This window comes from Rhinolophus sinicus, chromosome 5 (assembly GCF_057876585.1).
Source record: "Rhinolophus sinicus isolate RSI-liver-muscle chromosome 5, RSI-T2T, whole genome shotgun sequence".
NCBI lineage: Eukaryota > Metazoa > Chordata > Mammalia > Chiroptera > Rhinolophidae > Rhinolophus > Rhinolophus sinicus.
This window is the reverse complement of record NC_142505.1, coordinates 33,136,293-33,163,114: the sequence shown is the minus strand read 5'-3', so window position 1 is coordinate 33,163,114 and position 26,822 is coordinate 33,136,293. Positions and strand designations below refer to the sequence as shown.

The 26,822-nt window shown below is 50.5% G+C and overlaps 1 protein-coding gene across 9 annotated transcripts in view; it reads right to left on the bottom strand.

Moving 5' to 3' along the window:
- The window catches only part of TMEM108 (transmembrane protein 108), a 260,972-nt gene continuing 234,150 nt past the window's right edge, over positions 1-26,822 (bottom strand). For 6 of the 9 annotated variants that reach the window (XM_019725922.3, XM_019725923.3, XM_074312849.2 and 3 more), the window contains 3 exons: positions 14,514-15,941; positions 5,261-5,415; positions 1-350 (listed from right to left, as the gene is read on the bottom strand). In XM_019725922.3, coding sequence (XP_019581481.3) covers positions 228-350; positions 5,261-5,415; positions 14,514-15,941 — 1,706 coding nt within the window. In that variant the 3' untranslated portion in view covers positions 1-227. The remainder of the gene's footprint in view (positions 351-5,260; positions 5,416-14,513; positions 15,942-26,822) is intronic. The other 3 variants (XM_088798333.1, XM_088798334.1, XM_088798335.1) reach the window with 1 other exon arrangement.

Here is a 26,822-nt window from a genome sequence, read left to right as displayed (position 1 = left end):
TTTGCTTAGAAACACCTTTATTTTATAAAGCCACGGATCGTTCTGTAAAGTTTTTGTTTTTAAACCACACTTATAAAAAAGATGTTGACAATTCTTAGGAAAAAAAAAAAGCTGAAAATGTTTCTCATTAAGTCAGGGCTACACAAAGATTATATTCGTAATATATATTTGTATATTTGTAATTTAGAGACGAAAGGTAGGGAATGGCAAAGCGAGGGCTGCCGCACTTAGATCTCTGATACCTGATCGGTTCCCACAAATAGTGTTTCTTGGCAGAAGGGGTTAACCAGGACCATCCCAGTGTGTCTGTAGTCGCCATTGGCTGGGGAGCGGGGCTCCGAGAGCTGGTCCTGGGGCGAGACAGGGAGGAGAGATGGTGTGAGCGGGGAGGGTTCTAGAGGCGGCCATTCTTAAAGAAATGTACCCACGGGGACATTGATTTTCACGTGAGATTGCTTGGTAAACATTTTTCATCTTCCTCACTGCCAATGCTGAGGTACAGAGCCCTCTCTGCTCTTCTTTAGATTCTTAGAGAAGCTTCTAAAAAAGCTTTCCTGCTTCCTGAATCACCCCCTCAGGTTGCCAGAAATGGTACTGCTCTCCTTGTCAACGTCGGAGAAGGCTCCCTGTTGGCCATACACACAATGCATGGCTCACCGTGCGAATGGGCCAACCCTGGTCCACTTGGGCCCCAGACTCTGCTTCCTGCCTCTCTCACAGACCTCTGTGAGACCTTGCTGCTTTTCCTCCCTGAACACACCCTACATCTGCCCACCTCTTTCCTCTCCTGCCACAGCCCACCTGTCAGGGCCTTCAAGGGCTAATTCCTCCCCTCCTGAATCCTTGCCCCATTTCTTGTAGATGTGCTGAGGTGAATGGGTCTGAATCTCTGTGTGACTGCACAATAGGTGGTAAGTGAATAATTCAGTCTGTCTACACAGCTCCAGGAGTGGAAAAGCCTAGAAATGAGCAACCCACGGCTCACGTCATCTCAATGGCTGTGGCTTCAACTACCAAACACTGCAAGCATCTGTGGACCAGGAACCAGCCGTACTCAGACTCAGGCTCAGGTGTCGATGTAGGGGAGAAAAAGGCATAGCTTGTTCCACATCTGAACAACTGGAGTCTCAGAACCTGCAGGCGATTTCAGGGCAAAGGCCCATCCACAGGCCACGGTAGAACTGGCTGAAGCCAGACCTGCTTGGATGTCTTTAAGAAGCCACAAGGAATTCTCTGAAGTTTGCTTTTAAGCAAAGCATATGAAATTTTTGAGGTGTTCATACTGCTTTATAGACAATGAGGAGAGAAAGGGAGAAGGCCCTATGCTGGTAAAAATGTTCTCTCCGAAGACAAGAATTTCCTTCAATGTTTTGGAATTCATTGTGTGCCCATCTGAGGGGTAGACATGGGGCCAACTCTGCAGTTCAGGTACACGGGGCATGTCAGTGAGGGATGGAAATCCTCCTTCGCTACTGGGCTTTTGGGTTGAGCTGTGGGGGGCACTTTGGAGGCTGAGATCTGGCTGCTGTTTTAGTTCTCACTGTGCTGACTGAGGATGAACCATGTGAGGACTTTGCATAAAAAAGAGAAAGTTATTTAGGAAACAACTCAGGTACGAAAGAAGAAAACAAGGAGGAGGACAGGAAGGAAGAGGGAAAAAGAAAAGCAAGCCGGGAAAAGTTTCCAAGCACCTTTTGGGCATCACAATTTGCCAGCACGGTCCAGACTTATGTCGTGCTGCTTTCATCAACCCAGAAAGGGATCAGAGCACCAGACAAACCTGCTTAGGCCAAGCACTTGGCAGCCTCCAAAGTTGGCACGTGAGTGCAGGTCCCGTGGCTGTGGAATATGGTGGAACGTGCCCTGTGACCATATGATCACTCTGTGGGTGGTCTGCAGTGCACATGTGCGCCCAGAGAGTTGGAACAAACTGCAGCATTACTCTAAATAAAGCACAATGAGGAGAGTAGACCTGCTGGGAGGGAAACTGATACAATCCACTCCGAAGCCAAACTGAGCGCTGTGCTGCTGGTTCTGCTGTAACCGCCGGATCCTGAGCTCATGGCTGGGGGGAAGGGGCTCCTTCCAGGAGCCTCTGGCCTGTGTCCCATGGGGGCCCTCGTACTCTGGGCCAGACAACTAACTGGCCCTTTCTATGATATGCTCACAAGCACTGTCCTTCAGCTTTGGTTTCCATTTATTGATTTATAAAGAGAATGTGAGAAATTTAGAGTCCAGGGGCTCGCAGCCCACACTCAAAGTGGGGGCAGCTCCTTTGCCAAGTCACCCATTTTTCACTCACTGTAACAGTTCTCAGGTACACTTTTGCTATTCGAAATGTACACTGACCATGCTAACGGTCAGTGCCTTCACGAAGCCTTTCTCTCTGTTTGTCCTGCAGTTAAAATTTTTTATTGAGCGTCCACTGTGTATTGGGCTTTGGGCTGGGTGATGGGTAAATCGTGAATAAAACTTTTGGTTCATTCATGTGACAAACATTTACCCAGTGCTGGGCCCGGTTCCAGGTGCTGGGGCTAGAGCAGTGAGTAGAACAAACCAGTCTCCTGCCTGCAGGCAGCGTCCATTCTAGCAGGGAAGACAGACAACAAGCCAGTCAACAGAGAGAGTGATGCAGTAGCAGGTGGTGAGACATGCTCTGAAGAAAAATAAGGCAGGGAAGGGAATAAAGAACTGGGGCTGGAGCGGGGCTCCTAATCCGCACAGAGCAGCCAGGTAAGGATTCCTTGAGGAGGTGAGAGTGGAACAGAGACCCGAAGGGCGTGAGGGCTGGAAGTAGCCAGGAGCAGAGCATTTCAGACAGGCACAAGAGCAAAGCTCTAAGGGGGAGATAAGCAAATTGTGATGAAGAACAAAAAGGTCGGTGTGGCTTGAGTATTTGATCAAGGGGAAGTCTGGCAGGAAGGGTCAGGGAGAGGGGCAGAGGCCAGCCCCCGAAGGGTCTGGTAGGAGGAATCTGGGTTTTGTTCAAAGTGTGAAGAGGAGCCATTTGAGGGTGGGGAGCCATGGCTGACATGAGGTGCTGCCTTGAAAAGACTGTCTGTCTACTGTGTGGAAGACGGACTGCAGTAAGCAAGGCGGTAATGGGAAATCCTATCTTCAGAAGCTAATGTAGCAATCCATGATTTGAGCGACAATGGCAGCCTGGATGAGGGGGATAGCAGTGCAGGTGATGAGAAGCACGGCTGGGTAGGAAGAACCAATAGGAGCTGCTGACAGACTGGATGTGGGCTGTGCAGAGGAAAAGGCAGTCGGCAGTGCCATCTACATAATGAAAAGCAGCAGGTGAGCTTTTGGGTCAGGAGGAGGGAGTCAAGTTCAGTCTTGGGCATGTTGACTTTGAGATGCCCATTAGACAATGTGTATAGCTGGGTATATGAATCTGGAGTTCAGGGGAGGTGTCAAAGCCAGAGAGAGAAACTGGAAGTCAACAGTGCAGAGATAGTAGTCAAGTCATGGAACGCAGAAGAAAGAAGAGAAGCAGTGGGAGGAGTGAGACTGGTCACTCCAGTGCCAGTGGTCAGGAGAGAACTGGGAACCAATGATGGAGACTGAGAAGGAGCTGCTGGGAGGGGGCGAGAACCAGGACAGGACGGGGCCCCAGAGGCCAGTGAAGAAACATCTGAGGAGGAAATGACTGACTGTGCTGATAAATGCTGCTGGTAGATCAAGTAACAGGAGTGCTCAGAACTGACCCCTGGGTTTAGCAATGTGGAGACAACTGGTTAGGCTAGCGGGGTGAGAGATATTAAACTAATATCAGACCAGCAGCTACATACTTACAACTTTGATAAGTGCCACGATGGAAAAGCATAAGGAGCTGAGGCCATGAAATAGGAGAGCTGAACCCAACCTGACAAGTGAGGGAAAGTCTCTCTGAGGAAGTGATGGGAGACTGGGCCTGAATGGGGGGTAGGAGACAAGTGAAGGGGGTGCTAGGGAGGGACGGAAGGCGTTCTGAGAGAGGGGCAGCTCATGCACAGCCCTGCAGTGAGATAACTTGGTAAAGGATGAGAAGAAATCCAGTGTGTCCAGAGCTTAGTAAATGGGAGGAGAGGGGCATGATGTGAGGGGGGAAGGAGCTGGAGCCAGGCCCGCCTTGCAGGCCCTGTAGAAAACTCTGCACATTACCTTCAGAGCAACAGGAAGCTACTGAAGGCTTCTGAGTGATGGGAGAGATGTGACCACATTTATGTCTACAAAAGCTCACCCTGGCTGCTGTGGGATGGGCCTGTGGGAGCAGAGGGGCGTGTACCTCCAGCACAAGTCTTCTCCCTCTCACTGCCTTTCCTTGGATGTCCGCCATCTTTCTCCAGGGCCATGTCAAGTGCATCCCAATTGATGTCCTTGTTTCTAGTCTGTCTTTCTGTCTGTCCTCCCATCCATTCACCCATCCATTAAATTACCCTTCCTTTCCATTCATTGATGATGTGTAGAGTGTCATCACCAGGCCATCAGCACCATCTTTCTAAAACTAGGTTACACAAAACTCAAAACTTTCAGTGACCCTCTGCTGCCCAAGACTAAAGTCCGTTCAACCCCATTCAAGGGCATGCCTAACCCATCTACCTTTCCTGTTGCACCCTGGCCTCTGTCCACCTTCAGAGCACAGACTCTGAAGCCAAAGCCCAGCTGTCTCATTGCCAGCCAGGTGTTTCAGGCAAACACTTCCTTCAGTGCCATACCTAGCACCTCTCCTTGGCTACGTCTTACTGGAATACGTGTCGAAATCCACTCATCCTTCCTAGCATCTCCACTGGGAAGGCTTTCCTCTCCTGGGTTACCACAGCTCTTAGTAACTCCTCTTGCATCTCCCCTCATTTGTTTTGGTTTTGAATGATGTGTGGGGTCCATACCTAAACCACATCTTGGAACCTGGGCCCGTTGAGAGCAAGCTCTCATCTTCATAGTCCCTAGAGAGTGTCTGTCACAAAATGGGTCCTCAATGAATATTTGCTGACTTGTTCTCAGAAACCCAATGTCTCAAGAACACTGCTTCCAAACCTTTCACATGTGCATGAAGCCGCTGGGGCTTCTTGCTAACATGGAGACCCTGATTCAGCAGGGCTGGGCGGGGCTGGCAGCCTCCTCGCGCGACTGCTGCTAGTCCGTGGACCACACGTTGAGGGGTAAGGAGCTAAGAAATGAGCAGATGCTCCACGGCTCTCTTTGGAGCCTGCACTTTTCTGGGGCCGTGGGGCCAGTACTTCCAGGGGGCACCCCCTGGTTTTGGGCTCATTACCTCAGAGGTTTCAAGGGACTGGATCTCCCTGGGTAACTCCACTGCGTGCTTGTTGAAGTAGTCCATGGTGATGGCATTGTTCCAGTAGCTCAGATTGTTCTCCGGGTTGGCCGTCTTCTTCTTCCTCCGCAGGCAGCACACGGTCAGCAAGACGGCTGTGGAAGGGATCCAAGTTAGGGAGGGGGAGGCAGGCGACAGGCACGGAGCCAGCACTGCCAAGTGACAGAGGCCAGTCTCTAGGCGGGGCTGTGACAGTCATATATTCAGCTACTTACCCCATTCATTAATTCGTTTGTCCATTCAACAAATATCTATATATGCTGAGTGCCTACTTTGTGCCAGGTGCTGGGGAGATGGGGAGAGAAAAAAAGACAAAGCTGCCCTGCTTTCATTAGCTTCCTTCCTAGTGCGTGTAAGGAGGGGTGTAGAGGGAGTCAGACCACTTATAATAAATAAAATGAATAAATAAGGTAAATCTAGATAGTGATAACTGCTAAAAAAAGTGAAACTGGGGGAAGTGAGAGAGACAACGGAGATGAGGTGAAGGAGAGAGTGCTTTAGAGTCTTCACAAAAGGCTTCCCTGAGGAGGTGACCTTAGAGCTGAGAAAAGAAGGTGGGGAAGGAGCTAGCCATGTGCAAAATGGGGGCAGTGTGTTCCAGGCAGAGAAAACAGCATGTGCAAAGGGCCTGAGGTGGGGACACGCTTGATATGTGTGAGAAAAGAGAAACATGGCTGGAGTGGAGTGAGGTAAGAGGTGAGGCCAGAGCCATGTATTGAGGCTGCCTCCATAGGCCTTAGAGGCAAGAGACTTGGGTGTCATTTCAGTTCTCTGTGGAGGCTGCAGTGTTACTTCTGGAGTCTGCTCCAAGAAAAGGCCTTGCTCTTTCAGTGGGAGGGCTCCCCAGAGCTTGGTTGCACAGCATTGCAATGTGTGCTCTGGAATGCACTGTTGGTCAGAGGAGCAGGAGGCTGGCAGAAAGAGGTGCAGAGCCCAGTGAACTTTACAAAACGAGTCTGTGATTCCTGCAGAATCACCGGGCAGAGGTCTGGGACCTGGTATAACAGCTGCCCTGGCATTACCATTATCATCAGCATAAAAAAAATAAATTAAAAGCTGTTAACAGTTATATAGCATTTATGTGCCAGGCAGGGTTCCAAACACTTTATAAATATGACTTCATTTCATCCTCTACTTGACTCCACGAGGTCAGTACTATTAGGGTTCCCATATGACAGACAGGCTCAGAGAGGTGAAGTGATTTGCCCAAGAGCAAACCCAGACATCTGGAATCCAAAGTCTGTGCTTTTAACCACCCATGATTCTGCCTCACAAAGACATGCCAAAGACTAATCAGGCCACGGAAAGGCCTGATCAAGGCTCTGCACAGCTTAGCATATGACCCTGTCCTTTCAATCTCAGACTCGGGGGTCCCAGGCAGGAAGGAGCATGTTTGGATGCTGATGAACTTGTGGGGACAGAGTGGCTTGGGCATGCTGGCAGGGAAGGCTTCTAAGGTCGCAGAGGTGGGATGGCTGTGCAGGCTCACAGTAGAGCAGCTGATACAATGACAAGGGTGACAAGAGCCCTCTTGGGAAGAAGCCAGTAAATGAAAACTGGACAGCTCCTGCCCAGGCTCGCCACCACCAGAGCCTGTAGCTGAGACTCCAGGCCAGGGGTGGGCAGGGCTGCCCCCAGAATCCTGGAGGCGCCAACCATCTGTGCTAAGGAGAGGGGACCCCAGGCTGAGCTGTCCACAGAGACTGGCACCATGATGGCAATGGCCACCAGGGGGCAGCAGAGGGCCAGCTTTGTCCACAGCGGCCTGAGGTTTGGCCAGCACCAGAGAGAACTTTGCATGCACGGGTGTGGGTAGGAGCAAGAGCTGGCACACACACAAGCTGAGACTTCAGGGCCCACACCTCAGACCTCTGTGGGAGGAATTCCCTGACAGAGGGATTCTGGAGCTCTCTTCCCAGCTGCTGGCATTGCCGGCATCTCAGCTTGAGAAGGCCTCTGGACAAGAGATCTGACAAGTTTCCATTTCATCCAATCTGCTTTGAGCAAAAAGATTTCTAATTTGCTCATCATTCAACCAGGTCCGCTTTAAAAATTTTTTGAAAATATAAAGGAAATTTCTGAGCTAAGAGGAATTTGGCTGGCATAGATATGTTTAAATTTTGTGAGTCTTCCTCCCTCCCTCCCTCCCTCCCTCCCTCCCTCCCTCCCTCCCTCCCTCCCTCCCTCCCTCCCTCCTTCCCCTTTCTTCCACTGGTTGAAGGAGGAATGGGGGTGGGGGTGGGGGAGCTGCTAGCTGACTTGCCACAGGTCACAGGGCTATGAGTGGCAGGGCTGGGCCAAGACGCCAGGTCTTGTCTCCCTCTTTCTGGTGCCCATATTTTCACTACCCCGCTACCCTGCTCCTGGAACTAGGACAGTGAAACAGCCTGGGGGAATTCAAGCTGGTAAAACAGCAGCCACAATGAGAGGGTTAGGCTGCAGTGAAACCATGCTGCTAACCTGGGCTGGCTCAGGGTGCAGAGTCTAGGTCTCTTGGCTCCCCCATGCCCAGTCCAGGACTCCAAGTCCACTCTGCCCTGGCTCTGGAGCCTGGGCCTGTTTAGGACACAGGACCAGGATCCTGCCTGTGGGAAGGGCTGGCACTGTGGCAGGATGGCCTGGGATGGGAACAGGGACTTCTGTTCCCAGCTTTCTCCCCTCGCGTGTTGTTAGTGCTCTGGGCCGGGTTATATTTCTCTCAGGAGTTCCCAGTGCCTCTCAAGTGGCATTTCACTGGCATACTAGAAGTGGGCTGGCTATAGAAAAAGCATGGGCCTGGAGTCCAAAAGACCCGGGTGCAAGTCTGGCTCTGCCACGTGTTCACAAGGTAAGTCACTTCACCCGGCTGGTTACTATGGACCTCACTGGGTTGTAATGAGTTAAAGAGAAAGTTCATGCAAAATGCCTAGTGCAGTACCTGACACCCAATAGGTACTTAATGGAGGAGAGTTTTCTTCTCGTTCTCCCAGCATCTTCCACAAGAGAGATGTAGAAAGAAAAACTGGGCTGCGTGACTGTTGGGTGGCTCAAGGCCAAGGCTTCACCTGTGGTTTACAATTTTCATTATTTCTGTGGTCCCACCTTTCATCTAAGCAAGAATAGTACAATTCAGACTCATCTATCCCCAGCACTGACCTAGGCCTTTACAGTCTGGTTTAACCCACAAAGTAACTGAGAAAGGCACCGTTACTCTTCCCATTTACAGAAAAGGCACCTGAAGCTCACAGAAGTTAACCCAACTGATCCTGCTCACTGAGCTAGTTACCTGACCCCAAGTCCCTGTGACTCTCAGGTTGATGCCTGTTGTCCCAGAGTGTCCTGAACACGGAGGGAACGTACCTCAGGCACGTGGAAGCACTTTGTACACTACACAGCTCTGTGCAAACACAAGGTGTTAGCCACCCCCTTTCCGATTTAGTCAAAGCTTCAACTGCTGTTTCTCCAAAGGCAACAGCCGTCAAGACTAGAGGAGGTCACTGGGCTCCCTGCTTCCTCAAGTTGTAAAACTGGAGTGAGAACTAAGCGAGTTCTCTTGGCTTCCCAGCGATGTCCACGGGGCTTGTCAGATGTGGGACAGGAAGGCGGAAGGTCACTGATTTTAAGATAGAGCCCTGGGTACTGTGTTAGCATTTCTGGGAGGGGGATGATTCCAGGGATGGTACGCATGGTGACAGGAAATGGAAATACAATCCTACAGGTTCCCTGAGGAGTCAGCCTTTTCAAACACGTGCGAAAAGCGCTCTCTCTGTGGCCTGTTGCAGAATGCACGGCAAATCCTAACAACAACCTAAATAACAATCACCACTGCCATTTACTGAGCACCTTCTCGATGGCAGACACTGTGATAGGACCTTATAAGCATCATCTCTGATTTTCACAGTAAGTCTCTGGGTTTGGGGGTTGCTGCAGCCGTGAAAATGCTCCGCTCAGATATCCTGCTGTAGGAAGTACAGCTCAGGGACAGACCCAGCTGCCACCTACTGGCCCCACCACCATGTATGTGCTGAGGCCACGCTTCCCGGGCTGCTCTCAGGTGTGACTGGCTGTAGCAGCCGTACTAGTTCAGGCCTGTTCCTGCAGGACAGGGGGCTCCTCAAATGGCCTGAGGACTCCCACGGGCCTGTCAGAAACGTTCTTAAAACTGTGCTGCAGTCCCAGACTCTTCCTATCCAGTCCGCGCTGTTCCCTCTCCTTTCACAGATGCCAGATCCATATTCCACTCTGAGGCTCTTCCTGCCTAATTCAGTCCCTTCCTTTACATGTCACAGGTGTTTCCCCAGCACATCTCTTGCAGGCCTAATGCCATGTCAGTGTCTGCCTACCGAAGGCCCCAGACTAAAGCAATGGTCACTGGCCCTATTTTTACAGGTGAGAAGACACTGGACCAATGAGTAAGTAACTTGTCCAAGCCCCACAGGCTACAAGTGGGAGAGCTGGGATGACGTCCAGGTATGTGTTTGGTCCCCAAGCCAAGGCTTCCTCTCCAGTGATTCATGCAGGTTTAAAGTTAGGAAATGAGAGGACAGGGAGCTCTGACATAGTTCAGTGAGGCCTCTTCATTTTCTACATGAGAAACCTGAGACCTTCCAGGGAAGAATGGCTCCAGCAGTGCCAACCTGAGGGGTGAGCCAGGCTGTGGGCAATCATTTCTCTACTTGGTGGTTGAGGGAGAAGGCCCAGGGAGGCCTCTGGGTATGGAAGGAGGCCAGCCTGGACACAAGGCTATGGACACAGGGGAACTAGGTCGGGGGGCTTACTGTCTGGCTCCCCATCCTGGCTGGTGGGAATATGCCTGAGGGAGCCCAAGGGAGTTCCCACCAGGGGGCGCTAGTTGGGAAGCACAGAGAAGTGTGTGAGCGTGGGCATGACACTCTGGTCCAGCTGAGGTGACACCCCCTGGACAACCCTGCCTTTCGCTGAGGCTGCTCCCCCCTCCTCCTCCTCCTTCTTTGACTAGTTCACGAGCCCCAGGGAGACAAGCCTCTTAGTCACACTTCCTTCTCGTCCCAATTTCTTCCATTCTTTTCATTGGAAAGAGTAATTCTGACCCAGGTTTTCTTATATAATAATTACAAAGTCATTCTGGGCCTGTGAGCAAAAGGTACATATATAAATTCAGATTTGACTACCATTTGCAGAAAAACTAACATAGTCGAGAACCATGTTGGCCCAAGGACGTGGTATCTCTTTGAATACTGTTACTCCAGTGTTGATACTCCAGTGACATTTACTGTACATCTGGAAGGAAGCCAGACTGTGGCAAAGTGCACATGGCCCCTCAGACGTCCAAGGTCAGCGAGAGGTGCTACTCTGCTTCTCTGCTTCAGCCAGGCTCGACTTGGATTGGTGATAAAAAACATCAGCTGGCCTTGTTTCTTGTCATCTCTCATAAAGCCCCCATCTTTTTCTAGGGAGGCTGGGTGAAGACATTCTCAAGAATGGATGTGGAATGTGCAAAACAGGCCAGAGTGCCTGGTAGAGACACAAACTGACGTCCTGATGGGAACCCAGAGCACTGACAGTGGTGAGTGAGGACCAATTCAGTGCCAGGCCCTGATAGGGGCTTCTCGCAAGAGGTTGTGGGCTCCATGTGTCCTGATGGTGGCAGCAGAGACCAGCTCAGGAGCTGCTCGTCTCCTCTGCTCCAGCCAAATGTGGCCTGGATCCAATCAATTTTGGTTCTCATCTGAAACCATGTGTGGCTGTCTCTGGCATAGCTCAGGAAACAAAGCATTTCTTAGTCCTGGCACAGATACCCTTCAACCATTGGGAGGGGCTCACGATCTGGAAGGGCAGGTGGAATGGATGACATCTCTCTGTGGGCAGGCCTGAGATTTGCAATGACCATCCCCTGCTTCTGCCAGAGCAGGGGAATCACCCATCTGCTCAGCAGTCCCGGCCATCTGAAGTCTGGCTCCTGGTGGATGGAGACAAGCAGGGCCAGGGCCATGGCTGGTCTGAAAAGCCAGGTGTGAGAAAATCTGTGCATGCACTTTGCTACCACCCAGACTGCCGGAACTACTTGGCAATCTGGCAAAGGACGAGAACTTTCTTGGAGGGCAGTAGCGCGAGTTTTAGGATAAATGTTGCCATTGGGAAGGTCTGAGATAGGGGCCCTTAGATCTGAAAGGGATCTGCTCACCTGATGACCAGAGTGGGGTTCGGCTATGAAAGCAGTCTGCCTACCAACTCATCTGTGCTTTGAAAGCACAGCATTCTGAAGTTGGACAAGTATTCTTCTATCTTAATGTCCCTCTCATCCGGGACTTCACAGAGTTAACGACGGTCCCACAGGAGTTGGGGCCATGACCAAGGACAGGGAGCTGTACGAGGAGGCAGCCAGGGCTGAGGCAGGAACCTTGGTGAGTGAGGCCTTAATGGAGCCTGCCCAAAACAGGTCTCGGCTACATTTGTTTTTCTGTGCCGATGGTGGAAATGCAGACAGATGCCACAGGAAGTAAGGTCTGTGGTTCCGAGGGCTACAAGAGTCCTCGTTGAACAAAGGTTTGCATCGTCCTTTACAAAGTGATATGTTCTATCCCCAGTACCTGCAGGCTCCTGTCAGTGCGAGAAGCATTCCTGAGGGGCAGATCCAGGCTGTATCTTTGCTTCTGTCTCGCCTGCCATTATTATGAATGGCTCAGGCAGCCCATGGGTTTTCTGGCTTGGCAGTAAGATCTGATCTAATCTCAAACTCATACATAGCGAAAGGGCTGGAAAGGCTTTTTAGAATTGCAAAACCCAGGTGGGTGTGGCCTGTGGGGACAAAGGCTACATCTACTCTGGGCTGGTCAGTCCAGGCAAAGAGGAAGCCCAGGTGGGGAGAGGGCTCTGGGAGCCAGGAGGGGAGCCGTCACACATCTCTGATTCCCTAGTGCCTGGCACACACAATGGGCACTCAGGAAATACTGTGTTGAATCAGACAAACAGATTCTATCACCAGATCTGGGCTGGCTCATGTGTGATTGGGGCCCCAGGCAAGTTACTTCACCTGGTGACTTACTTTCCACCTGTAAGGTGTGTTCCTTGTGCAGTGTGTTTGTTTCTGCCTTTATTTTACTCCTCTGGCTAACCTATTTTAAGGGTGAAATGATTAAAATGGGAACTCACTTTGTAATCTGTAGCCTCTAGACACATGTAAAGAATGGAAAATTAGAAAGCTGTCTCTAATGCGGTTACTTCTCTAATATGACGATTATTAATAATTTATTGGCTAGTGGTGCAATATTTTCTCATTATCATTCTTCTGTTTCAGAAGTGGGCAAATCACAGTTTTAAGAATACATGTGTGTTTCCATGAGAGAAAACTGCTTAATGAAACAATGAAATACGCAACCTGCAAATATTTTCCCTTGTACTGCTTTGGGTCTTGAGGAGTGGTAGGCTGCCCACCCGTGATGTGGAAAGTTGGCTTTGCTTATTAACTAGTAGGAGACAAAGGCTGGGAGAGGTGGCTCCTGGAAAGAATCCAGAATCTAGATTAATAAGATCTTGTCGGCGTTTACTACCAAGCAGAAATCAGGTAAAGGCATATACCCCCTGTACTAATGTTCAAACGACCCAGGCATGAGCAAAGGCTGGGAGATCTGGCTGAACAGCCTCCTCTGTGGAAAGTTCCTCTAGGACATTGCTCCTCTAGAGACCAGAGCAAAGTCTGGTGTGATGTGGCAGTCAGTGCTACGCACAGAGTTGGTGCCAGTGCGGAGAGCCTGAATGGGGCCACAGTGTACAGAACAAAGGAACCACCACCATCTGTTCTCCTCTGCATGGCCCGGCATGCGGAATGCTCTGCTCTCCCTTCTAGGGGAGTGAGGATAAGCTGGGGGCCATCTAGCAGGGCAGATGGCGGGGGTGGGGGTCATAGGGCCAGGGCCGTGTGGTGCTATGAAGAGACTTGAAGTATCAGGAGCCACTTGGAAAAAGAGAAGACTGGCCTTGAGAGCCATTTCAAGCATTTCAGGGGTTGGTAGACTGACTGGTTTTGTGTAGTTTTAGACGGCATGGCTTAGGACCATACAGCGGAAATTACAAGGAGGCAAATGTCAGGCCCCAACAGAGCCAGGTAATTAACAACCTGAGCTGTCCAACGAGCAAGGAGCATAGGGGGTTTCTTACTCCTGAAAGGGTTCAGAGGAAGGCTGGGCAACCATGCTGGGGCGGGGTGGGGCTGAGCTTAGTGAGGATTCCTGTGAGGTTATCAGAGAGACTCTTAGAATCTAGGATCAAGTACACGGGGAAGACATAAAGGAAGCCCTAAGGTCCTGAGCGATTGCATCTGCTTCTTCATGGAGACATCAGGGAGAAAGCCTCCCAACTCCTCGTTAGAGGAGTGACAGGCAGCAGTAAGGAGGTGCTGGTGGCCTGGGGAGAGCCCTTCACCAATGTCAGTGGAAGCAAAAGACAGCGCTGAGGTCATCCAGCTCACATCACCCAGGAACATATACAACCGGGAGTAGAGGGCGAGCAAAGCTAAATTCACAGGTAGCTCTCAAGCCTCGATTTATCTACAAGAATATGTTTCTGCCAAGGCTAACAGAATTTCCTGCAAGATCCAAGCTCCATCTCTTCTTCCTTGGCAGAATAGAGAGAGAAAGGAGGAGGAGAAGAGATGAGGGAGGAGAGGAAAGACAGGAAGGAAGATGGAAGTGAAGTAGGAGAGGAAGGTGAGGGCTCCGCTACTTGGAGGCTGTAAATTTGGTGTGACAGCGTTCGCCTATGGTGTCTTGGTACCATGCCACTCTAGGCCTTAGCAGGCTACCTGAGGGTGAGGGGGGCAGGATGGTGTCATGACAAGAGCTCTGGGCTGGAAGACAGGTGTCTGAGGTCTCATCTCAGGCCTGCCTCTCTAACTCTGGGGTCTTGGGTGAGCCATGTCACCTCTCCAGCTTGGTCTTTCTATCTGCAAAATGCAGGGTTAAACTGGACTACCTGCAAGGTTCTCCCCTGTGGGAGCTGTGCCTTTATGACCCGGGGTCATCTGAGCTGTGGCCTGGCAGAGCCAAGGACCAGGGGCGGGGATCCCCTATGATTCTTGTCCTGCTACTTTGTTTCCTGGGGTTCTAAGACGTTTTGCAGCCCACGTGGTGGTGACTGCCCAACTCTGGGGGCAAAGGAATTCTGGGGATGGACAAGTTGATGTGGTAGAGGGAGAGGAAGAAGGGAGGGAGGAGTGGGGAGAGGGCGAGGCACTTACAGCAGGAGGAGATGGGCACGCTGATGGCCAGGATCACCCAGGCGATGTCCATCTTGCTCAGGCAGATGGTGGCTCTGTGCTGGGGTTTGTCCCCTTCGGACACATGGGAGATGTTCCCTGCTGTTCCAGGCTTCCAGGTCCCGGCAGGGACCAGGCGGTTGAGGAAGTTTCCTGTGGCCGTGGACACCACTGTGGAGAGCGGACTAGGCACCCGGTGGGTCATGGTGGGGGTGGCCACATCCTCCTCCTCGGCGTGGGAAACAGTGCTTTCTGAGCCCCCGGGGGCGTGGGCTGGGGCCCGGGGGGTTGAGGATGTTCCCTGAGGAAGCCCCTCGGAAGGGGCTGAGACACTGGCATTGAAGGCAGCCTGGGTGGGGGCTGTGGCAGCCGTGAAGACCCCAGAGCTGGCAGACAGAGGTCTGTTGGTTCCAGGGGTGACAGTGAGCCAGGAGTCACCGTGGCTGGGGCTGTCCTGGGGGTCACCACGGGGACGCTGAGAAGGCACTGGGGCAGGTTGTGGGCTGGCAGGGGCACCTGAGGCTGCTGTGGCATCTGGCTCCCCTCCTTGGCTGGCAAAGGGAGGACCACCCCCCTGGTCTGCTCTGCGAAGGCCTGGCTTGTCCTCTGCGGGCACCGGGGGGGTGGTGAGTGGTGCCCATGAGGTCCTGCTGGGCACCGTGGTTGTGGCCACTGTCTGGGTCTGTGGCGGGGAGGAGAAACCCCAGAGTGGGTTCCTGGGGGTGAGGGTGGAGGGCTCAGGCGCCATGGAGCCTGTGAAGTTGCCTTTGTAGATCTGAAAGATTTTCCCTAAGGGCTGCTGCTGCCCCAGATGTGTGGAGCTCTGATTTCTTCCTCGCTGGCCTTCCTTCCTTCCAGGGTGGCCACTGAGCGCAGGCAGGATAAGACGTGATGCACTACTGGCCCCCTTTCGGGAAGAGCCTGGGGGTCTGGGGGGTCTGCGCATGGTCGCCCGGGTGGGTGCTGTGGCAGGGTGGCTGACGGCGCCAGTTGGCTTTGTCAGCAGGACGGCGGGCCCAGCCTCCCCCAGGGGGCGGCCCTCTGGGTGAGAGGATGTGGTTGCCATGGCAGCAGGAACGGGCCCTGTGGTCAGGGGGCCTTCAGCATGGGGGGTGGTCGCTGTTGCCATAATGGCGGAAACGGTGTTTGCAGGAGGGTGTCCATCTGGATGGGATGCCATCGTTGCTGTGGGGGCTTCGGTCTGTGCGGAGGGTCCATCGAGATGGGGGGTCAGTGTCACCACAGAGGTGGGGGCAGCAGCCACGGGTGTGTATCTGGTAGAGCCGAGGGGTACTGTCACCATGGTGCCTGGGGTGGTGCCTGAAGGGAGGACCTGAAGAGATTCCCTGGGAGATGGGTCCTGGGCAGCAAATACCAGTGCTTCAGTCAGTGCCAAGATCAGGAGGAAGCCTTGAGAGGGAGACAGAGAGAAGAGGTAAAATTCCCAGGGAGCCGCTTCGAGCCTGCGCCTTCCTGATCTGTATACCTATAAAGCACCAGGACTCAAGGGGAACATCGGGAACATTCCCGAGGTCCACACTGCGGCCCTGACACTCGTCAGACACAGAACTGTGGACCTGGGCGGGTCTGTGAGGTAGGTGCCATGTAGCACTGTCAGGAAGAGAACCCAGCCCCAGGGGAAGCACAGCCAGCTAGACTGGCCAGGCCCATCCTTTCCCGAATGCCCGCCACCAAGGCAGCTTCTCAGAACAGGCTGGGGCTGGGAGTGGGATGATAGCCTGTGGCCTCTGAATGGCTCCTGGCCATCTGCAGCCAGGCAGTGATCAAGGCCAGCTTGACCACAGGGAAGGTGGCAGCTCTGTGAGCCACCCTGAGTCAAATGAGGAAGGCGTAGGTGGGTGGAGCTGACCCAATGCCATGCCTTTTCTCAGGCTTCCATTTATGAACCAGACAATAGTACACACAGACCTCTGTTCATTCAGGCCCCCTCAACAAGCAATTAAGGAGGGTCTACCCTCTCTTCGACCTTGGAGGACACAAAAAATGAACAGGGCAGTCTCTGGCCCTGGATGGGCTTACACAAATCCACATACGATCCCAAAACAAGGCAGAGACGCTTCCATATCATTGGAGAATGACAGGCAGAAGGGAACAGGGGTCCACAGGGGGGTGACCAGATCAGGTGCCCGTAAAACACTTAGCATAGAGCCTGGAAGGGAGGACGTGTTCCATAAAGGCCAGTTGGTTTTACGGTTGTCGTGTTAACTGCTTTTCCTATGGTGCTCACGTGGCTGAACTCTCTGTGGGACATCACTGGTGATGTCCAGACTTTTTGAGGAGGAGGAGCCCTTGTGAGTAGTAGAAGAAAGTCATGGATTTTGCATAATAGTCAGAGTGTGTGCTTTTAGTTCATAGAGAAAAGGCATAAGGACAAAAGCTTACAAATTTAAAAACACTTCCAAATACATGTGTATTTTATTAATCCCAACAGTATGTGCCTATCTGTAAAAATAATACCTGACATAAATGTGAGTCATAGGATCTATTCAGATTATAGACTGGAAGCCTGGCCACCCCTGTACCACACCGGGCCTGGAAAGGGCTGGTCTGTATAGCTGCAGAGCAGCCTGACAGACTGTCAGGCCTGATTCTGACGTGTGAAATCCTGCTCGTTCACACCAGCCCCCTCTCGGCCATCTCATGCCCGTCCCTCAGCCCTGCTAGCTGGCTGGCCATGGCAGCGCAGAGATCTGTCTCTCTCTGGTCACTCTCTCGGAGCCTCCCTCCCCCACCACACTCCAGCAGGACGGATGGCCAAAGCTCGGGCCCTGGTGCTGATTCCCGGGAGTTTCGGATGGTCAGCAGAGCTGCTGCAGGGAAGTCAGGCATTCGGTGAGCTTCCAGGAAGTGGAGAGGTGAAGTCATCTCCTGGCATGCCTTTGAAACAAGGCCCAGGATCTCTCGTGGGGCCACCTCTGACTTAGGTGTGGAGTGGGGTCTTGGAGTGGACCACTGTCTCTCTCACCTGGCACTTTAAAATGAGTGGGTGGGGGGAGGCTGAGGGATGGGAGACCCTACAGAGACCGTAGCACCCATTATCTCTAGGACCAACAATTTGCGCTAAGCAACCTGCTTTTTCTAAACTTTCATTCGTGGTCTGGTCCACTTCACGAGGATCCTAAGCACTGTTTACTGGGCACCTCTTCCTGCGTAGTCGTTCGTGCTTGGTTCAGTCCTCACAACCACTCACTGGGGAAAAAATTGAGGCTCAGGGAGAGGAAGTAACAGGTCCCAAGTCCTCCAGTAGCAGAAGTATATGAAAACAGGGCTGTATTCGAAATACATGCTTTTCCTGGTCAACCGTCTCCAGGGACACAGAAGGAGGAAGAAGAGGACGGGAGTTGCAGCCACAGAAGAAACAATGTGCTGCTATGCTCTGACCAGTTCAAGGTTATTCGGCGCCTCCTTTGCAGTTTAATATCACAGGGACAATCTACTCTTAGCACTGCTATGGAGACCTCTGGTGTTTTGAGGGGCACTCCCTGAGAAGCCTCGGCTTGGCTCCTGAGTGCCTTGGTTCAATATAAGTGTTATGAACTGCACTGTGTTCCCTCCAAATCCCTATGTGGAAGCCCTAACCCCCAGCGCCTCAGAATGTGACTGCATTTGAGATGGGCCTTTAAAAAAGTTAAGGTAGGAGGAAACCATGAGGGTGGGTCCTAATCCCATCTGCCTGGTGTCCTTAGAAGAAGAGGTGAGTGATTAGGTCACACAGAGAAACATCAGGAATACTGATGCAGAGGAAAGGCCGTGAGGACATGGTGAGAGGGGGCCGCTGGCAAGTCAGGAAGAGAGGTCTCATCAGACACCAACGCAGTCAGCACCTTGATCTTGGAGTGCTAGCCTCCAGCATGGTGAGAACCAGGTTTCTGTGGTTTAAGCGCCCCAGTCTATAGTCCTGTGTTACGGCAGCTCGAATTAAGTGTCTTATGTTAGAGACTCCCTGAAAAAGGAGAGGTGGAGACCGGGGCTTGTGTGCGGGTAGTTTATTTTGGGAAGTGATTTCAGGGGACAGCCATGGGGTCTGAAATGAGTGAAACAGGGAACATCAATTCAAGGGCAAATTATGAGCTGACCAGGGTGGGCAACTCAAATTCGCTGGGAAGCTCTGAGGAGCTTGAGTAGATTGCACCTCAAATTGTGAGCGTGAGAGGAGCACTTCCTTCCCCAGCAGCTCCCTCCACGGGCCATGGGTGCTTGTTCCACTGCACCCCCTCACCCCTGCATGAGGCCCATGTGGCTGAGTCAGAGAGGGGCTTTCTGGGTACACCTGCACCCACTGGTGGCTGCCGCAACAGCTGGCGTTAAAATTAAGGGCCCAGAGGACTCCTGAGGTGGAGCACCAGGCGTGCTGGGTGTCATTAGAGGTCAGAGGCACCAAGGGCAGTGCACAGTTTTCAGAGAGATCCCAATGGACCCCCGTGACAGGCCTGGGGTGGGAGCGGAGGCAGAGGGGTTAACGCATCCTGGTCTTTACAACACTCAGGGAAAGACATTCCTTTGACTTTCCCACCAGGAGCATTTCAGGGGCTAAAATCCTCCCAGCTGGAAAGTGTCTGACTGGAACTTGTCTTGCGGTAAGTAAATATGTTTGCCTTTGCATCCCTAGAGTTATTTTTCTCTCTAGGAGGACTGTTAAGTTGCCTCTGAGCCATTTCTTCTTTTGACTTCAGAGTAAACCTTTGGTACAAGGAATGGATACTGCCATCTGGGCTGCAGAGGGTTTTCACCTAAGGGAAGACACTGAGCTGTTACTGTGAGAGGGGCCCTAGGGTAACTTAATCCAATCCCCTCATTTCCCAGAGGGAGCTACGGAAGGAGTGAAGTGACTTGTCCAAGAATACACAGCTGGTTGGGGACACAGCCTGAATCACAGCTATTATTTCAAAGCAACTTTTCATTTGCTTCATAAAAATGCTATAATACTGCATTGCCCAAACAACCTTAACCTCTACTGTCACCTTCATTATGGAAATCAGACAAGAGTTTACCTCTCCTCCTGGGTACAAAAGGTTAACAACTGAATGCAAAGGGCAGAACACTGTCACAATAGCTGTGCAAGGCCTTCAATCCCCTAACAGATGCAAATTTTCATTCAAGGCCTTTTATGCTGGCCTGTTCAATCGCTCCCCACAATCTGGGGCTACTGCTTCTTTGCATGTCATTTGCATTGATTTGCATAACGGCCTCTGGAGGTTCTAATTCCAAATATACAAGGGAGACTAAAACTAAAATGTAGCTTGATGTGCTTTAAACGTGAAACTGATTTTTAAAGCATGTTGGAATAAGGACAAGCGTGTGAGTGGGGTGGAAACCTAAAGATTGATGGGCGCCCAGGTGTCCACGAAGGCCTCCTCCTACCTAGAATTCCAATGCATACATGTTCCCAGGACCCAGGGGAAGAAAAGGACCTCCTTCTGTTTATTTGGCTGGCTGCACACAGTCCATATTGGGCATGATATCTGCACCTGGCAAAGGCAAGGAGGGAATCGGTGCAGAGAAACGGCTAATCCATACTGAGTGCTTCCTGCGTCCCATGTGCCACTCCCAGGGCTAAGCCTGTCTTGAAGCAATCCTCATTACACCCTGACGAGGCAGGTACTACCATTAGCTCCCTGTTGCAGTTGAGGAAAAGCACAGAGAGGTACAGGAACCTGCCTGCTGTCACACAGCTAGGGGATGGTGAGCTGCATGGCTCCAGAGTCTGTACTCTCAGCCACTTTCCCTCACTGCCTACCCCGCACGCTGCTCTGTGCAATCCAAAGCAATGATATACAATCTTTTGGGGATTGGTTTTCTATTATTGGTCTTTTGACTTTTCTTCCGTCTTACCTGTTTTCTCCTATCTACGTTTCAGAGCTCTCTATGGCACGTTTGGAGTTTTGTTTTGTTTTTTAACAATCCAGCCAATTAGCTTTATTTTGCAAGTGACTGGGGGAAAGAACTTCTAGTAGTACAATATAAGGACTGGAAACCGCTGCGTTCATGCTCGCCCCTTCCCCGATCTGGCATCTCATGCACACCATCGCTTAATTAAATTAATGGTAAAATTTTTCTCTTAAAATTGCTTATACACATGGACAAGACATATGTGTTACATGGGTATACTTTCCCTTACACATATATATATAGAGAGTTCTATCTCATTTTCCTTGTAATTTAAAATATCTTCCTCTTCTAAGTAGAGCTTCCCTCCCCATTAAACTAGGTTCCTGCTGCCAGATATCTTCTCCACTGCCTCTGACCCTGGTGACAGAGTCACAGGAGTCTGAGAAATCTTCTAAGCCATCCCGTCACTAAGCAGGAGGGCAGCTCAGCTATTCCGGATGCTTGGTGTGGTGATTGAAAAATCACATGCGCAAGTTCTCTGACACTCCTCCCACCAAGAGGTGGAGTCTGGTTCCCCTCCCGCTGAAACTAGGTGTGCCTTTGTGAACTCCTCAATGAACGAAATGAAGCAGAAGTGACAACATGTGATTTCCAAGGCCAGGGTAGGAAAGGTTTCGCAGCTTCCACAGGTTTCTCTTGGGGGGCCAATAGCCACATGTAAGAACTCCAGCTCCCTGGAGTTGAGAGGGTGTGGAGGGAACATGCGGAGAATGGGAGGAAAGCCTGAGGAGCCCCAGCTGTTCCAGTCCCAGCCAGGCGTCAGACATGAGAGTGGAGAAGCCTAGGAGATGACCCCAACCCAACCACTATTGGTTCGCAACCACACAAGAGACCCCAAGTGAGAGCCAACTAGCTGAGCCTGGTCAATACCAACATTCATGAACAAAATAACTGTTGTTTCAAGCCACTGTTGGGGTGGTTTGTTTCGCAACAGATAACTGCAACACTTGGAAATTTAGCTTCTGCATCTGAGGTTTCAATAACAAAAGAAAAGAGTATCCACAGCATACCAAGTCTGACCATCAGGAAATCTGTTTTCTACATGAGCAATAACATACAGTTTTGCCAGAAACAGGCTTTTCTAATTTCAAGATTATTATCTTTTAATCGGAGGGGACTCTCTGGTATCTAACTCCTTCATTTTATGGATGAGAAGGCTGAGGCCAAACAACGTGGAATGACTTGTCCCACACCAGCTATACACCAGGGTTAGGGCCAGGCGGGACCCAGACCAGCTCCCTGCCCCTCCAATCCCACTGACGCTCCAAACTCACTGTGCTCTCTTCCTGTCGCTGTGGCCCCAGCAGTCTAGTGTGTTCCATCCTCAGAACTTCAGTATTTTAAAGATCAAACACAAACTCATTACTTGGAGCATGGTTTCCCTGACTGAGAAATGCATATACGTCACTGACTTCACAGTGAGCTGGGCAACCGCTCTTAAGGGGTACTCATGCCTGTGATCTTGGCTTCTTTATGAAACCAAGGAGTCTGGGGTGCAAATCTTTACGGCTGCTCTCTGCCACATTCCAAATATTCCCTCCATCAAGGCCTGGGACACAGCTCTGATCACAGGGCTAAGGGACAGAGAGTTCTGCTTGGTGCTTACAGCTACCTGAGGCTATCACCTGGTAGTTTCCGGAAATGTCTGGAAATTACTGATTCAACAGTCGAACTGATGAGGTTCATGGTTCCACTGGGAATTATTTCCCAGAGTATAATCTCTCTAAATCACTGCAAGTAAGCAATGCATGCGAGGTGGGGCCTGGCTGCCCCCGACACACTCATGGCCTCCAGCCAGCATGCATTTACCTTGTGTTGCAGCTCTGGGAGGCTGACAGATCACAGCCTCCTAACAAAAACACATGTACATGTGAACACACACACACACACACACACACACACACACCATAGATCTTCTAGGAGCAGGAAACAGGAAAGAATGACGAATTTAAAGCCCAAGGCTTCCCATCATATCCATGTTCACATATGGGTAAGTCATTTGTCTATGGTCAAAATAGGTACCATTTAGCTGTACCAGGACTTAAACCTGAGTTTCTGACCCTGGCTGCTTGAGACCCTGGGGACTGAGAGATTTTTGATCCAAGAAAATGTGCTACCTGAGCAGAGGAATGCTTTGTGAGGACAGGCAAGGACATAACAATTGTGACAGCGTGATGACCACAATTCAAAAATGAAACTCCTAATGAAAAGTGAGCTCTATGTTCCCTCCCTGTGGCTGGGTGGGTTTATGACCATGGCTGAAGTGATGCTGTGTGACTCTGAGGCCAGGTCTGAAGGCGGTACAGCCTCTTCCTAGTTCTTACTTTTGGGTGCTTGCTCTCAGAAGCCAGCACCGAGCTGTGGGGAAGGCTGAGCAGCCTGTGGAGGGGCCCATGTAGAAAGGAACCGAGGTCCCGGGCCTTCAGTCCTCCTGGAACTTCCAGACGACAGCCAGCACCAACTCGCCCGCCGTGAGCGTGAGCGACCATGAAAATGAACGTTTCAGCCCCAGTCAAGCTACCCCAGCTGAGACTCAGTGGAGCAGAGACAAGTGACCGCTGCCCAAACTACAGATTTATGAGATAATGATTATTACTGTTCTAGGCCACTAAGTTTGGGGGTGGTTTGTTAAGCAGCAACAGTAACTGGAATACCATCTACGTAGAAGTGAAATGAAAGCTCTTTCAGTGACCATTCTGGATTTCAACACCAGGCTTTCTTAGTGCTGGAGCTCAACAGGCTGATTTTGATTTTGATCCCTTTACTGTCCCCCTCTCCTACCCAGACTCAAGGAAAGGGAAACATCTCAATTCGGAGCTCTTTCTACAGCATCGTGATTTCTCTGGTCTTCAAATTCCCGCAGAGGAAGAAAGGAACCAATGCATATTAGAAGTGCCACGAAGCTTCCTGGCGTACACGCACTTCGTGGGCTGGGAGGATACAGGGAATAGGCTGGAGGCTGGTATATGGTGCCCGCATATGGAAGATATGACCTCCATATGTATATACGTACACTATACGTATACTGGGGGTGCCAAAAAATGTATACAAGTGGACACTTTGGTCAACGTTGCTCAGGCAGTAGTTCACAGTGTCTAGACGCTGATGGTAACCACTCTGAGCACCTCTTGTAATTACAGAAGTCAAACGTGACTTGTATTCATCTTTTGTTATCGGTATATATCAAGTATTACAATCTTACTAGTTTTTCCTTTCTTAACCTGTGTATACATTTTTTTGGCACTGTCCGTATAGTATATGGTGCCTACATACTGAAGACATGACCATTTCCTTCACGGAGCTGCCAGTTTAGAAGGGAAGAAAATCAGTTATGACACGGGCACAAACTCACACACAAAGATGTTCTCTTGAAGATTTTTCCCAAACAAATAAAAATGAGAGTCGGATTAGATGGATGAAAAGGTCAACTCAGTTTCTAATAAAATAACAGGATCCTTAATATTCAGGGAACATCTCGCTGACATCATGGGAAAGAACACAAATGCACTAGTCCAGACTGCCCTGTACTCCCCCAATTAAAAGGAAAAGGCTTGTATAAAAATGGTCCATGCCTTACGGTACAAAACCTGACAAACACTGTCTCAGCCAGGTGGCCAAGGTTAACCTCAACAGTGATAAAATCATGGTGATGGCATGTACCCTTGATATGAAAACAGAACTTTACTTATAATACCAGTCTAATCATAAGAAAGACACTTAAAAAACCCAACTGAGGGACATTCTAGGAAATATCTGACCAACACTCCTCATAGTTGTCAAGGTCATCAAACACAAGGAAAGTCTGAGAAATTGTCACAGCCAAAAGGTGACTAAGGAGACACGGCAATTAAACGCAATGTGGTATCTTGGTTGTGATCCTGGAACAGAAAAAGGGCATTAGGGAAAAAGGAAGACAACCTGAATAAAGTTATTCGGTTAATAATGTATCAATATTGGTTCATTAATCATGACAAATGGGCCACAGAAATGTAAGATGTTAGTAACAGAGGAAACGAGGTGCAGGACATATAACTCTGTTATACCTTTGCAAATTTTCTGTAAGCAGAAAGCTATTCCAAGGTTCAAAAACACTTGCTCCCCAGAGGTGAGATGACAGGGACCACGTGAGGACCACCCAGAGGCAGGTTCCGAAGGGGATTTAGCTGAAGGGAGATTTGCAGGCCACTTTCCGGGCACCCTGTGTGAGATCATGCGGTCACAGATATGTTCTGGATCCTACTTAGAGAAAGAGGCAGGGAAAAAAATTTCTATGACTATTGCTGTGTCTACCTATTTCCTCTGAGTCTCATCTTTTTAATATTCGCAGAGTCAAAGTGTGGAGTTCGGAGGTGAAATGGTCAGGGAGACTGACAGCCTGAACACATGGTTTTTTAAACTGTTCAAATTCCAACTGAGGGGTTAGGGTAAATGCCACCCATGTGATAATATAAACAGTTACAAATTTCTTGATCAAGGAAGCGGGCGGCTTGAAAATCAAAGCTTATCCTTACCTCATGGCTAGACTGCCCTGTCATTTACACAGGGAAGCCATATAAGGTGTTGGGCATGGACCCAACCATCCTCATTCAAAATTTCTGCCCATCCCCCTTTCCTGCTAGGTGATGGCGTACTGATTTCTAAAACCCAACCTGAACTATCACTTGTCTTGAGAAGGTCAAGGTCCCTCACCTCTCTGGACAGAAACTGGGCTCCCTGTGCAGTGCACCCAAGGCACTATTCCCATCCACATTGCGGCCCATCTCCCCACAGAACCCTTCAGTCAAGGGCTTGGTTGGAAGGCAGGGGTCAGTGGGCTCTGTAACTTTCTAGTTGTGGGTCCTCAGGTATATTAGTTAAATTTTGTCTTCCACAGCTGTACAATAAGGATAATAACTCCTGGCTTTAGGGTGCTAGGAGACTAAGAGGCATACAGGCCTTGCACAGTGCCAGGCATTCAACATGGGGTAACTATGGTTTTAGTTTCTATTACATTTAGGTCACTCCCCTGGGGCTGTGGGCTTCCTGAGCATCCAGATCCCCAGAACTTAGTTCACTGTCTGACTCACACTAGGAGCATGATGTTTTCTGAAAAAAATGTGAGCATGAAAGAATACTTAAATAATTCCATACATTTAAGTTATTTGCAGCTGAATGCTTACTACAAAATTATAGATGTTTATTTCTTTGAAGACAATGTCAATATGTAATGCAGGGTCTCTGGTCCCGCTCCCCGCACAAGAACACAGGATATGGTGACGCCAAAAAGGGACACCAACGGAGCCATGGATAGGGGGTTCATACCACTATATTCTTGAACGGCAGCTGGTTGAGACACAAAAGCAAACATCCGCCAGTACCCCAATGAGGGGTCTTCCTGCACCACAGTCTCGCTGGTGGCCGGGCGAGACACAGGAAGTAGGATCCACATGATCCACAATCCGCCATCTTCGCTTGCTAACCCCACTTGCTAACCACAATCCACCGTCCGCTTCTCTGCCAACCAACCAACTCCCTAGCATAACCACGGTAAGTTATATTAGAGGCTAATGGCCAATTGGTTACAGCCAATGGCCAACTAGTCACAGCTGATGACCATCTACTTCCTGAGCCAACACCTTTCCATGTGAGGTCGAGAGCCTGGAAACTGCTTTCCGGGCTCTGTCGCACACAATAAAAGAAAGCAGTGAGTCCTGTGATGTGACAGTACGGGAGTGTGTGTGTGTGTGTGTGTGTGTGTGTGTGTGTGTGAGTGTGTGTGTGCATGCGTGCATATGCATGTGTGTATATTTCTCATTTTTACGTTGCTTGTCAGTGATCAACTGGTTCAAACGAACATACCTCTCACAGGACAAATGAGGCAGGAGAAGGCTGAGATGGAACCCACTCCGTGCATATCCCTCCCAAGACCCTCTTCCACAATTGCACCCACCACTGCAGGTTCCATTCCCATTTCTAGCATATAAGCAGACTGGCCTTCGTTTCTTCCCAAGCTTCTAAAGGATTGTGTAAGAGTATCTGCCAAGATTTGGGTTTTACAGAGATGCTTCCTTGGCTTCCTGGTGCAAGGTGTATGCCCTCGGGAGGTTCTGATGCACGTCGTAAGGAAGTAGGACAACCAGATGTACCGTTGGAAGACAGCAGACAGCACATCCCCATGAAGGGCCTCGGCATGCCCTAGAGAAGCCCATGATGTCTCCTATAAACCCAATAAAAATGACTCCCCCAGAGCCCACAGACCCACAGCTGTCAAAGGTTCACTGCCGGTTCCAGTTTGCCTGGGACAAAACGGCTCAGGCAACACAGCTGTACAGCCTTGTGAAATTGCTTAATTTCTCAAAGGCAGGATGCTCATACTCCAAGGGGTCTGGTCCAGTGGGCTCC